Here is a 14509-nt window from a genome sequence, read left to right as displayed (position 1 = left end):
GTCCTCGCTTTGTGTCTGTGGTCAGCTGTGATATATAGGGGAGACCTGTGACCTCGTGTGTCACAGCATATGGACATATTAATTCCTACTGAGGGAAGCTCGTTGCCTTTCCAGCTGGTCTTCTTGGGCAGCATTCCACGCGATCCATGGAAAGTATTCACACATCCTTTTGCTGACAAGCTTTTAAGGTGCGGGCCTTGCCTACGTGGCTGTTTCTCCTTGGTAGGCTGGCAGGACCACTGGTCACCCGTATCCCTCACCTACATGCTCCCATGGGTGTGGCCACAGCCATGTGTCCAAATCTCCTCAAAATCCCTCTCAGTAGGAGGAGACTGAGAAGAGAAGAAAGCACCTCCTTCTTCTCATTATGTAGAGAAGCATAGTTTTAGGGATAAAACTAATAGTGTCTCAACAACTCTACAAAGAAATGCTCCCTCCAGCCTCCCACCTCCCTTCCACTTTTCCAATAGGCTTGATTTGCTTGGTCACCTAAGGGCTGTGAAATCCATTTTGGCGCCTCATTTTTAAGACCTGCTTGGAAGCCTGCCGCCTCCTTTTCATAAGTCAGAGAAGATGGTACCTCTTGTCCTGTATCCTCTGTCCTGGACTCAGTGGAGACAGAAGACATCTCATTTTAGCATCCTCTCTTCGCCTCCATCCAGCCACTTTGTAAAACAACAAATGAGGTGCCCAGCACCACTCCTGTCTTCCTGAAGCTCCCGCATCCCGCCCTCTGGTCTGTCCTCCCGATGCCTCTCCAGTGCTGCTGCCTTGGGCCTTGGTGCAGGCCAAGATTTTGCACACGGTGGCCAGGGTGACTCTCTGCCTCTCCTCCCTCCTCTGCTTTCTTTCTTCTCACCTGTTATGGCACTGTGTCCCAGGACACTAAGCGACTCACTGCAGGGGTAGTTTCACTGCCCGCCACCTCCTCTTCCTTTTCCCCCAGGCAGGGGCTGGTGTCTGATCGAGCCCTCTATCCCCCACTTTAGACCATCATCAGCCCCACTTTCACACAGACCACGCTGTTCCCCCTTTATTGGTCATTTTCCAGAGAGTTTGCCCAATAGTTCAGACTGTGTGATGGGAATTCAGGTAAAAATGCGTAGAACTTCAGGACTTGGACTATTCAGCAAGATACACAGAAGAGCAGCAATGTGATCCATATGAAGAGCGAAGAAAGTGGGATTTGCAAGCTTGAATTGAGTGAGCAACGGAGGCAGAGGAGGTTGAGATTGTCTGGAGGAATAAACAGGAAAGGGGTGGAAGGAAACCAGAGCTGATACTTTGGGTAGAAAATATGGACGAAGGTTAAAAAATCTACCATAATATTTTGTCCATTTTTAAATCTTCATATAAACATCACAGGAAAGACGAATTAGCTGGGTTATGGGAATGACCACTTTTTCAGTGATTTCATACAAGTCGCCAGGGAACAGTAGGTTGTATCCTAACCAAAGCTCACCATGTATCTGACAGGAACAAATGCTAAGCATGGACTGCGCTGCAAGGCCTGTAAGATGAGTGTCCACCACAAGTGCATGGACGGCCTGGCACCCCAGCGGTGCATGGGCAAGCTGGTAAGGGCTTGTGCCCGGAGTGTGCCCCAGAACCGCTGCTCAGGGCACCTGCCTGCCCGATGAGATCACTCCATTCAAAATATTTTATGGCAGCACCCTGAGAACTGGACACTGGGAAGGTACCCCCCACGTCTCTGGCTGGACAACTTGGCTTCCTTGTTGGCATAATGATTGAGGAAGGAGGAGCTTTGTCAACTTAGGAGATGCATGTTGCACGTGTGGAAGGGGCTCAGTGTCCTTCATAGAGTGGACAACTTGTCCTGGGTTGGCACTTTCCCAATTTTAGCATTGGGACTGTCCAAGTTTTGCAAGTAGAAAGCAGGCATCCCAGGAACCCCCTCGGCCCCAGCTTAATTGTCTGACAGCTCAGTGCGTATCAAGAATGGGATAGAGATGAACCACCCCACAGAAGTGGAGCGAGTAGTAAACATCTGTACCGCTGTAACAGATCATGGTGGCCAAACCAAGGGCTGGGGGCTCAGCCTGGCCCATTCTGGGCTGATGGTCGCATCTCGGGGTGGACTTCAGTACTGGTGCCACACAATGATAGAAAGCCACCCAGAACACCTTTGAGAATAGTTGAAACTAAGATGGCCAAAGCATTACAGAAGGGACCAAGAATGTCTACCCTAGACATCCTTGGGGCATGACAGCTGTCTTCAGAAGAATTTAAGATCTGTCACACAGGATTCTGTCGTCCTCTGTGGCTTCAGGGAAAAGGCCTAGGATCAGTAGGTTCCAAGGCTTAACCATCAGAGATGATGTCACCAAAGACCTGCCTCCAGGATTAGTGAGAGTTCCTGCTATCCACATCCCCAGCAGTGTTCCCAGGAGGATACCACTTGCTAGGAACATTGGAAGGGATTCTGGAATTCTAGTAGGGGTGGGACCCTTCAGTTCCCTTCTAACACTGGGGTACAGTAAGTCAGGATTCTTAGAGAGTTCATCTCCATACTCTGATTGGCAGTGTCCTCTTCTCCAAAACCCCTGCCTCACGTGCTCCCCTCCTCTCCTCCCATGGTGATTCCCACAAGCCAAGGCAGAAACCATGGATGAGAGGTCAGAAAAACAGAACGGAATCTAGAACACAAAGCTCTGCGTAGAGCTCATCAGACATACAAGGGACTTCAGGTCTACCTGTGAGGTCTGCTTGCCCATGCCCAGGCCTTTTAATGATGTTAATAAGTCACGTGGTGAGATAACACACAATGGTCCATTTGTATCCTGGGAAGTAATGAGGAGCCCAACATAAAGGAGGCTGCAATGTGCACCTGCAGAGGAGAAGTGGGACGGGGGAGGGCAGGGCTGGGGGCTTGCTTTCTGCAGGGAGTGGAGCTTGCTTATTGACACCTCTACCTCCCAACCCGACCCCAGGGATAAATTACAGGACATGTCAGCATCTTAAAGGGAGACAGGGAGGCACCCCTAGAGGAACCAACTGGTTTCATTTTTAGAGTTCTCGTGAGGCTTTCTCCATCTCATCAATAACATTGAGCCCTTCTCTTTCTCATTCTGTCTCCAGCCAAAGGGGTTTCGGCGTTACTACAGCTCCCCCTTGCTGATTCATGAACAGTTTGGATGCATTAAAGAAGTTATGCCCATTGGTGAGTTGGGACCCGGTGGACTGAGCTGGGTTTGGAGCAGCGACGTCAGAGCTGATGGCTGCTCTTCTCCCAGGTCCCGGTGCTGCCGTACCAGTGGGGGACCGGGGGGGTGGCATTCGTTTGGTGGTTAATTGGGTTATGGTTGTTTGTTTTGCTGGAGGGGAAACTTAAGGTGAACCAAATTCTCTAGAAATTTTTGTCCTCTCCCTGATGAAGCTTCAAAGAACCCAGGTCCAAAGGCCATCAGCAGCATGGCAGAGTGGAAGGAGCATGGAGCCTGGCATCGCATAGACCTGGGTCACAGCCCAGCTCCTCCATTGACCAACTGTGTGTCTAAACAAGCTACTCTACCTGCTGGACCCTATACGATGAAAACAGCAATGGCTGCTTTTCATAATTTTTTGTAGAAAATAGATATACATTATAGACCAATGCTTGGAAGGAGCTTACTGAATATTGTTTATTCTTTAATGAGGAAAAAATGTCTTATATTTTTAGGTATTTCTGGCTTGAATATATTCCTCAACAATATCCTTCAGTTCCATTTCTTCTCCCTTTCTGAAAATCTCTACATTTATGTTTGCCCTTTGGTGGTGGCAGGGGGAGCAACTTTTAAACTAGAAATTTACAAACTGGAAAGTTTTTAATTAGAAATCCCAGGAAGCCTGGTAATGTCCAAGTCTTTCAAAAAGGTTGCCTCCTGCTGCAAACTTTGTGTCACGAGACTTCGTACCTTGGTGAGCAGGGCCTTTCACTAGAGGAAATAAAGCTGGGAAGAACCTTGGCACTGGAGTCCTGCGGGTGGATAACAAAGAGGAAAACCAGTCAATCAGCAAAGGTTTGGGAGCAGAGTGGGCTGAGTGCAGTGGAGGGACCCGGGAAATGGGCACAGGTCGTGGGGGGAGCATGCGAGGAAAGTTGACCACAAAAGCTCCATTTCCCCAGGGGTAAGAGGGTCTGTTGTGCAGGACCTACTTTTCGATGCCATTAACCCAGGAGGTATGATAGGTGGTTGTCTGTCCCGACTGTGATATGAGGAAACCCTTCTCTCAGGTGAGCTTTCTCTTCTGCTGCAGCCTGCGGCAATAAGGTGGACCCTGTCTATGAGACCCTCCGCTTCGGCACCTCCCTGGCCCAGAGAACAAAGAAGGGCAGCTCTGGCAGCGGCTCCAATTCACCTCCCGGAACCTCGGTAATTGTCCTCTTCCTCCCTCGGGCACCGTGGAGTGCGGGTCCCACAGGCCGGGGGAGTCTCTTGGGGGTCAGGCAGCCTTTAAAGGGAGCTCCAAGTGCCTTTGGGCCACTAAAGGTTAACCTTCTGGGGCCAACCCTCAGAGATCCTTTTACTTTCCTCCTAAAGACCATGCTCCTGGCCTCAGGCTCATTGACTCTCTCTCCCTCACCCTCCCACCACTAGTAGCTTATCTGCTGACACATAGAAAGGTTCGACCCAAACAAGGGGCAGAAGCAGAGAAGTCCCAGCTGTGTCCAGTTCTCCTTCCAGCTACATCCCAGTTCAAGAATACAGCCATTTCTCACATTTTCTCAGTCCTCTCTCTCTAAGGCAAGATGCACCCTTTGATTTCTTTCACACAAACACTGCCCTCCCTGGAAGAGGGGTGTGGCATGGAGGCGGGGCGCTTCCCTCCATGGGACACACACCCTCCTAAGCACCTCTCTCCTATGTTTTACCTGATCTAAAATGCGTGTTGTGTGCATCTCTGTGACCTGGTGTCGTCATCCTCTCTCTGACTGTCCCACCGAAGTTTCTATGAATGCCCCAAGATGCCACACAACTCTGTAGCAGAGAGAAGGCTCCCCAGAGATGGGCCTGACCTGCCCGCATGAGCAGCAATGTCTGCTGCTGTGGTTCTGAGCTCTTGCTCATCACAGCAAGGAGACATCCTGAGAAACACTCCGCGGGAGACAGTGAACGTTTTCGCCTCCACGTTTGTGACTGATGCTATGAGCAGAAAGACCATCACAGGCATAATTGACGGATATCCAGTCTGCTTTCGTGTCTAAAACAGCTTTATTTCTGGCAATATCTCGACCCTACAGACTGGTTTTAGGGGCAAAAAGCATAGTTTGTTCAATGTCAATAACATGTTCATTCATCATAGCCCACTTATACTTCCTGGTGCTGGTTCCATCAGTAAATATTTCTTGAAATTTTGCTCTGTGAAGGCTTTGTTCTGAGAGCTGCAGGGAGACAAAGACAAATGAAATTGTACTTAAATATCTGTCACTTCACTCTTTCCCCAGAGTCCAAATTGCCTCAGTGGAAGCAAACAGAAACAATTGATTGCTACTTTAACATGACTCTGCTTCCTTCCTGCAGGGTCGGTAGTAATGAACTTCAGCCTCTTGCCATCCTGGCAGTATTGTTATATCCTAAAGCGAACATATTCCCACATAGCAAAGGTTTATTTTCTTCCAGGGCTGTAGAGGCATTTGCTTTACATTGTTGGGAAGTTGCTGCCTGGCTGTTTCTAAATCGTTAGGTTTCCTCTCATGTGCTTTCAAATGTTCTAGAATACAGAAGGCTTGATGGCTTTGGGAAGACAGCAGAAACCAAATTCGAAAACTTTCTAGGAGTTGGTTAGCTAGTTTAGGAATGATCTTCAGTTTTTTAAGATTAAATTAACATAATAATAGCAACTTCTATTCAGAAATAGTGAGCTTCAGAGGAACAGGGTACAAGTGACTTAGAGGCCCTGTGACTTTTTTTTTTTCTTCTTTCTGATGTGTCATGAAAGGAAGAATGGCTGAAATAAATCTTAAAGTTAAATTGTAAGAAGAAATCAGTCTCAGGAAGGTGGTACTAAAGTACTCTAGAGCTGATGAGGAGAGTTAGGAAGGCAAACTTGTTCCTCTCCAGTAAGATATAAATAAATTGTTTTACAAATATGACTCTCCTCTGAGGCCCCCTAAATTCCTCTTTTAAAGAGGCGAGAGATGCACAGATAGAAGTAGAGCATCTGACCCTTTGAAAGAGGCCATCTGTGGTGTAAATGTTTAATGACCAACGAGGGCTGGACCCTGATTTGTAGCATTTGCCAATTTCCATGGTGTAAATACTCCCACTGTGGCCAATTTCAAGTTACCAGTGTGATGACCCTAAAGGCTCTCACCAGCGCATGTGAGCTAGTCCAGCTATACTGCTGGGTGAAGCACAGTGCTTAAGAGACGAACCTAGAGAATGTTATGCTCAGTGAAATAAGTCAGACAGAGAAAGACAAGTACTGTCTGATATCACTTATATGTGGAATCTAAAATATAATACAAATGACGGATATGCAAAACAGAAACAGACTCACAGATATAGAAAACAAATTTATGGTTCCAAAAGGGGAAAGGGAAGGGGAGAGGGACAAATTAGGCATATGGGATCAACAGATACAAACGACTATACATAAAATAGATAAGCTGTAAGGATTTACTGTATAGCACAGAGAATTATTATCTTGACATAAGTTTAATGGAGTATAATCTGCAAAGTACTGAATGATTATGCTGTACACCTGAAACTAACATAATATTGTAAATCAACTATACTTTAAAAAAAAAAAAAAAGAGCATGGGCTCTGGAGACAACACCAGGGGTTCAAACCCCAGCTCCACCACTTACGAGCTCTGAGACCTCAAGTTGAGTTCTTGATTGTCTCTGGGCTTCAGATTCCTATCTGAAAAATAGGCCTATCAGAGGATTATTGTGAAGCATAAATGAGATGATTCATATAAAGTATGTAAAAACAGCACGTGCTAGATGATTGGTAACAATTAGCTATTTAGAGTGCTGCTTTATTATTGTTGTTGTTACTTCTGTAACCTAAATTCTAACTATGACTTCTCTTATACACAAGAGAGGGCAAAATTTGTTATTGCAAGAGCAATTACTTTTCGCAGCAATGGAAATAGCATTGAACTCATACCTAAGTCATGCATCCCTCAGTAGTGCATCTTGTTCTCTGTAATTAATATTTAACACCCACCTAGAAAGAGCTGTAGTTCTACTGACCATTTTAAGGGACAGGATGTAAGCAGGAATTCTGATTTCTCTCTGTCTCTTCCTGGGAAGTAGCCTAACTGTGGCCTGTGCATATAGGCACTCATTCACCTGTCATGTGCCAACCCCAGAGCCTGCTCTGGACACTGGGAGGGAGCGACAGTGCCCGTAAGAGAGCACACAGCCTCTCTGAAGTTAACCAAACAGACAGAAGAGCAATGATGCGATTCTTAAGACAGTGTCATGTAAATTCCACCTTCGCTCTTCTACTGGTATCACAATCTCTGCTCAGTCGGCCCCTGAAATGACATTGCTCATTCCACTCTGTTCCCTCTTTTCAAGATTTCAGATCTTGTCGAGGTTCCTGAAGAGGCTGACGGGCCAGCAGGCGTGTATGGCCTACGGAAACGTAGCAACAGCGGTAAGTGGGGGGTGTGGGGATCTAGCACCACCCAGCACAAACGGGAATCACATCCGTCATCCAGGTCAGCAGGCAGGCACACCTGACTTCCAGGCCCCTCTCTCTGCCAGCTCTGGAATTCAGTCCGGGCAAGTGTTTGATATTCTGGAGGGAAACCGGGCATAATCACTGGTGGATTTCAGTGATTTGACTATAACATTCCCTAAGTTCTGTCTTCTGAGTTCTCATGCTGTAAGGACATAGAGGTCCTTCCAGGCCTTTCTGTTAACACGTCACTTCCCCCACTGACCTACACTGGATAACAAAGCATCCCAGAGAGAACCACTCCATGCTACACCGGAAGTACTCCAAGTGAGGGGTGGTGCCGGGGAGTGTGGGCCTCACCTGGGCTCCTTCCCAGCAGAGATAACTAAGACTCAAAGACTGATCTGCACAGTCTAGCCAGACATTCTTTATTAATATCATTTAGTTTGCTAATAGCATAAGCCCTTCTTATAATAATTTCTAGAATACTTATTAGATGCTAACTACATGCTATTGCTTGCTAACATTGAGAAAGAACCTCCTCTTAAACCAGAACTTAAAGAAACATAACCAGCACCTCATGCCTGAATCTCGATGAGCCTCTTGATGTCAACAGCTACTTAATTTCCACTCATTTATCCAAAAACTATTTATGAATTATTTACTACCAGCAGCAAAACTACATAGGTTACAAAGCTGTCCTCGGGTCACTCATAACCCAGCACGGTTGCAGGTCCTGACCTGCGTTGTTACCTTGGGCTGAATACATTCTCCTGGCAGAAGTTATCCCTTGAAGCTCTAATACCCGCAGGTGAAGCACCACCTTGGACAGATTTTCCACTTGACTAAATGTCCCTGCCATTTCCACACTGGAAGCAGGACTTCTACATCAAATACCCCATAGCTGCTTTGTCAGCTGCTGTCTTACAAGGTGTCACTTCACTTCCTTAGCTCTAGGAATCCATTCATTCTCTTCTCTAGTTAGGATGGGGCCTCTGCGATTCCCTCAGGCAGCGCCCCATGACCCTCCTTTCTAAATAAGCATCAGCGTCCATTAGGACCCCCTTTGCCAAGCCCACCCCCAGCTGCTAAAGCACACGGCTAGGGTAAGAAGTCTTTGGCATCAAATGGGGAAAACACTACTTTCAGATCAGTGCAGACGTCCGTCAAGCACTTAGCAGTGCCATTAGAAAGACAAATCAGAGAGTGCCAGCTGCCAGAGGACCTCGTGGCAGAGCAGTAACCCTGCAGGACCTCCCAGCCCACTTCTGTCCAGCATTGCAGATCCAGCAACTGAATTTGGTGAGCAGCCCTGGAGTTTGTCAGTATCTTAGGACCAAACTCACCAGAGGCTGGAATGTAAGCCAGAGCTGCATTTCAGTGCTGCAAGTCTATCAGCTGTTCTGTCCCCTGAGTCTGAGTTCTGCCTGCCTTCTTCCCCTGATGCTTCTCACCAAATCGCAGGGGGCATCCTCATCATTAATCGCACTGGACGTATTTGGTCCTTGGCCCCTCCTTGCTGTGGAGGTAGATGCTGGACTTCACTTAGTGATCATGCGGTCTGCAAGAGACCTAGCCTCTCTCTGCTTCAGTCACCTCACCTCTAAAATGAGGATACTAATAACACAAATCCATAGGGTGTTGTGATCTTTAAATGAGATAACAAAGGTAAATACTATCTGTACACTGATGACTCTAAAACTTCATTCCTAGCATTAGGCCTCTTTGCTGCCTCTGGATGCCTGTAGCCTAGTGGAAACGGCCATCTGAATGGAGAACAGGCATCTTCAAGTTAACACACCCAAATGGACTCTTGATTCCCTCACTCACCCCCCACCCCTGCCTACCGAAACCAGCTCTTCCTCAGTTGCTCCTGCTCTGTTGTAGGAACGCCATTTTACTAGATGATCAGGCCAAGGCTTTTGGCATCAGCCTTGACGCCCTTCATCTCACGCCTCTTATCCAATCTGTTCGCAGATCTTATCTGCTGCTCTTCAAAATCACACCCAGCATGGGTCCACATCTTCCCTCTCTGCCTCCACCACCCTGGTCCAGATTTATGGATGTTGTCTCCCATTCCTCAGTAGCTGAGGTCTCTTTTTGCCCTGGGGATTTCTTCACTCAAAAATGGTCTTCTGGGCTTCCCTGGTGGCGCAGTGGTTGAGAGTCCGCCTGCCGATGCAGGGGACACGGGTTCGTGCCCCGGTCCGGGAAGATCCCACATGCCGTGGAGCAGCTGGGCCCGTGAGCCATGGCCGCTGAGCCTGCGCGTCCGGAACCTGTGCTCTGCAACGGGAGAGGCCACAGCAGTGAGAGGCCCGCGTACCGCAAAAAAAAAAAAAAAAAAAAAAAAGGTCTTCTTAGGGTTTTATTATGTGAACAGCTGTATTTAGGGATCATCAATATGAAGCACCATTGCTATTAATGAAGTCATTGTCAGGTCACGAAGTGTCAGAGATGCAGCCTAGAGCCTCACTAATCCACATGTGGCCCGTGGACCAGCGGTCTGGGCAGAACTTGAGAGCCCGTTAGAAATGCAGAATCTCAGGCTGCCCCAGACATGAAAAATCAGAATTTCCATATGGACCTGTGATTCATATTCTTGTTAACGTTTGAGAAGCCGGATTAGAGGCCATTTAGTCTAACCCCTCTCCTCCAATATACACACACAAACAGGGACACACAGACATATACACGCAACAAATACTGGATAGATAAGGAAATTGAGACGTGGAGTAATACACTCAAGGACACAAAGTTGATGATTTGCTGTCTCTTTCATGTTAAGGGGCATTTTCACAGTCTTATTCAAAGCAATCTGTTGAAAGAACTTAGTAAGTGATAAACCTCTAAAAAGCTTTGGAGATCTATTAACTATTCCTTTGATCAGCAGTAGCTTTCTTCATGTGCACTCTTAGAAGCAAGAAGGATTAATTATGCATCAGTTTGCTTCAAAACGTGTTCCTTTGATTTGGATTTAATGCTCTGTCCATGTAGTTTGAGAAACAACATAGAGAAAACACCCTGCTTATATATAGTCCAAGTTCCCACTCGTCGTCTCACATTCTTGGCAAGGAGAGCCTCTGGTTCTGCTTTACCTGTTTCATGTATGTTCTAAAATGTACATAGGGCACACAGGTATTATTTCCGCCAGCCAGATGTTATGTCAAAATCCTTGAGAAATATTTCCAAGGCCACCTCAGAAGAAGGTACAATTCATACTCATGTCTTTAGTGCTAAGAGTGCAGTCTCTGCTTTCTCTCTTATGTTATAAAAGCTCTTGGGCAGGTCTGAGTGTTTCTGGTGGTTGTTTTCAACACTGTTCCTGGGTGCATCAGAAATATACATGGGCAAATTTGTTGGTCTTCACCTTTGGCTTAACTGCCAGAAACTCCACTGGAAGCAAGGTCATGAGCAGAGAGAGAATCATCTATCTAATACATAGCCTCAAAATGACAAAAACTCAAGGAGAAATTGACAGAACTATTAGGAAATTGGCATCGCGTTTCATGATGAGAGTTTTTAACACTCCTCTCAGTCACTGGCAAATCAGATAAACAAAAAGATTCAGTACAGACATGGAGGATCTGAGGACGCACTTGACAATCCAAATCTAACTGACTTTAAAAGGATGCTCCAAAAGAATATATAACTGAATCACTTGACTGTACACCTGAAACTAACACAATATTGTAAACCAACTATACTTCAATTAAAAAATAAGATAATATAAAATTAAAAGGACACTCCATCTAACAAATGGGAAATTCACATTCTTCTTAAGAATGTATGGAACTATTATAAAAATTGCTGACACTTCCCTGACAGTCCAGTGGTTAAGACTCCGCACTTCCACTGCAGGGGGCATGGGTTCAATCCCTGGTCAGGGAACTAAGATCCTGTTCCACTGCAGGGGGCATGGGTTCAATCCCTGGTCAGGGAACTAAGATCCTGTATGCCACACAATGCAACAAAAAAATAAATAAAAATTGTTCACCTACTGGACCATACTGCAAGTTTCACACATTTCACAGAATTAATATGATACAGAACACATCTTTCTGACTACAATGCAAACAAGATAGAAATCAATATTCAAAATATAGGAAAACCCATACTTTAGGAAATTAAAAACATATTTTTAGAAAGCTCATATGTCAAAAAAAGAAGTCATAATGAAAATTGAAATATATTTAAAACTGAATAATAATGAAAACACTACCTATCACAACTTGTGGGATGCAGCAAAAATCGTGCCTAGAGTATTTAGTGCTAAAATTATTCCACTAAAAAATAAAAGCTGAAAAGTAATAATCTAAGCATCATATTCAAGAAGTCAGAAAAGAAATAGAACAAACCCAAAGAATACAGAAGGCAGGCATTAATAAAGACAAGAGAAGAAATTATTAAATGACACAGGTAGGTCAATACATTCTAAGAACAGTTCTTTAAAAAAAATAAAATTTACAATCACTAATAATTGTTTAAGAATAAGAGAGAGAGAGATGAAACAAAAAGTAATTAAAGAGGAGGAATATAACAGAGGTTGACAAGAAAGAATCTTATGACCAACTTCATACCAATACATTTAAAACTTTTTAAGTGGACAGATGCCAAGAAACTTATCAATGACCGAAGTCTGACTCAAGAGGAAACAGAAATACGTAGAGAACTTGACTTTGCTTCCAGTTATGGTGGAAACACTCAATATTTTAAGATTTTGCACAACAAAAATACCAGGCCCAGACAACTTTATTAAAAAACTCTACCAAACATTTTTTTAAATAAATTTATTTATTTATTTATATTTGGCTGCTCTGGGTCTTCGTTGCTGCGCGCAGTCTTTCTCTAGTTGCGGTGACCTGGGGCTACTCTTCGTTGCGTTGCACAGGCTTCTCATTGTGGAGGCTTCTCTTGTTGCAGAGCACAGGCTCTAGGCACACGGACGTTAGTAGTTGTGGCACGTGGGCTCAGTACTTGTGGCTCACTGGCTCTAGAGCGCAGGCTCAGTAGTTGTGGTGCACGGGCTTAGCGAGCCACAACTACTGAAGACCGCGCACCTAGAGCCAGTGCTCGGCAACAAAGAGAAGCCACCGCAATGAGAAGCCCGCACATGGTGACGAAGAGTAGCCCCCGCTCGCCGCAACTAGAGAAAGCCCACACGCAGCAATGAAGACCCAATGCAGCCAAAAATAAACAAATAAATAAATAAATTTATTTAAAAAAAACATTTGAGGAAGGTAAAATTTTCAGATTACATAAGCTCTTTCAGGACAACAGGAGGTGCACAGGAGGACGGGCAGCAGCATTCTCTAACTTAATTTATGGGACTGATATAATACTGACCTCAAAATCAAAGGAGGACAGCATGAGACAAAATCGCTGGCTAGTCCCCCTCGAGAATATGGATGCAGAAATCTGAAATAAAATCATCTTAGTGCACTGAATCCAATAATGCCTTTTAGAAAAGCAGTGCATAATTACCAAGTTGAACTTATTGTGGGGATGCAAATGTGAGTCAATGTCAAATAAGCTGATAATGTAACTTGTACATGACCAGGTTAAAGAAGAAAAACCAAATCATCATCTTGAGGCAGACATGGGCCTCCCAGGACTGCAAAGTAAAAAATAAAGACAGAATATAGAAAAGGAAAAGAGGAAAGCTCTTTGGGGACTAGCAAAAACTAAAGATTCATTTTGCATCTGTAACATTAGAAAATATGCCTGTGTAATGGACATAGATTTTGGGTGTGTCCATGGGTGAAATCAACGGCCAAATTATTTTTAATGAAATGAATTAAAAGTACCAAACATAAAAGGTGTCTGATACATTTTTTTTTGTAAAATAGTTACCTTTCTTTATGCCTTTCCCCTCAAATCAAAGTCTTAGAAATAGCCAGAAGGAATGGGTTTTTAAAAAAAAAAAAAATCATTTTTTTTGGCAGTTCTGTTTGCAACCAGTTCTGTTTGCAACCATATAGCTGAAAACACATTGGGAGTCACTTCAAATAATTTTCAGCATAGTTCACAAAATGATACACATTTTTGTGATGGCTAATGGGTAGTCAATGAAAAGCTAAAATAATGTGAAATTACAAAATTATAAAATCAATCAAACTGAATATTGCATATGTACCTTATGTCGTCCCCCTTTTAGATCAATCAAGAATTTTCTAAGATGCTCTTCCCATGTTTCCATTCAAATATTCAGTATTCTTTAAATGTATCCAGTTTTATACTTGTGGAATCAAATTATGCCAAGATTTCAGGTAATCACTTAAAACCAGAGAAGAGTGTTGCTCGTCTCTACTCTTAAAACCGGGAAGTTGCGTAGCCAAATATTGAGGCAGACAAGGCCCTTCATCTTCCATTTTTCTACAAAGCCGAGCGCCTCCAGTGACTGCATATTGGCTTCCTAGGGATAATGGAATTGCACCCACAGGCTCTGGAACTATAAACCATGGGCAACAGATGTTTGCTAAGCATCAGTACATTTACAGGGGCTCTTGTTCTGAAGTGTGTTTTCTACATCACAGTTATTGAGTCCATTTTAAGGACAGTGGAGATTGTCGATGCACTAAATGAAAGAGGATACAGAGCTTTCCGTGGTGTGTTTCTCTTCCTCTGCTGGTATCCTTGATCCTCTGAAGGAGGACCAAAGGGAAGACTAATGTGCTTTTTTGTTGGTTTTTTGGGGTTTTTTTGCGGTACGCGGGCCTCTCGTTGTGGCCTCTCCCGTTGCGGGGCACAGGCTCTGGACGCGCAAGCTCAGTGGCCATGGCTCACTGGCCCAGCTGCTTCGCAGCATGTGGGATCTTCCCGGACCAGGGCATGAACCCATGTCCCCTGCGTCGGCAGGCGGACTCTCAACCAC

The 14509-nt window shown here is 44.9% G+C and overlaps 1 protein-coding gene across 3 annotated transcripts in view; it reads left to right on the top strand.

Moving 5' to 3' along the window:
- STAC (SH3 and cysteine rich domain) overlaps positions 1-14509 on the top strand; it is a 102521-nt gene that overhangs the window by 59560 nt on the left and 28452 nt on the right. For all 3 annotated transcript variants that reach the window (XM_060162401.1, XM_060162400.1, XM_060162398.1), the window contains exons 3-6: positions 1477-1577; positions 3100-3181; positions 4258-4373; positions 7533-7611. In XM_060162401.1, the coding sequence (XP_060018384.1) occupies positions 1477-1577; positions 3100-3181; positions 4258-4373; positions 7533-7611 (378 nt within the window). The remainder of the gene's footprint in view (positions 1-1476; positions 1578-3099; positions 3182-4257; positions 4374-7532; positions 7612-14509) is intronic.

This window comes from Lagenorhynchus albirostris, chromosome 10 (genome assembly GCF_949774975.1).
Source record: "Lagenorhynchus albirostris chromosome 10, mLagAlb1.1, whole genome shotgun sequence".
In the NCBI taxonomy this organism is placed as follows: Eukaryota; Metazoa; Chordata; class Mammalia; order Artiodactyla; family Delphinidae; genus Lagenorhynchus; species Lagenorhynchus albirostris.
The sequence above is the reverse complement of the archived record's forward strand: the minus strand, read 5'-3'. Positions and strand labels throughout refer to the sequence as shown.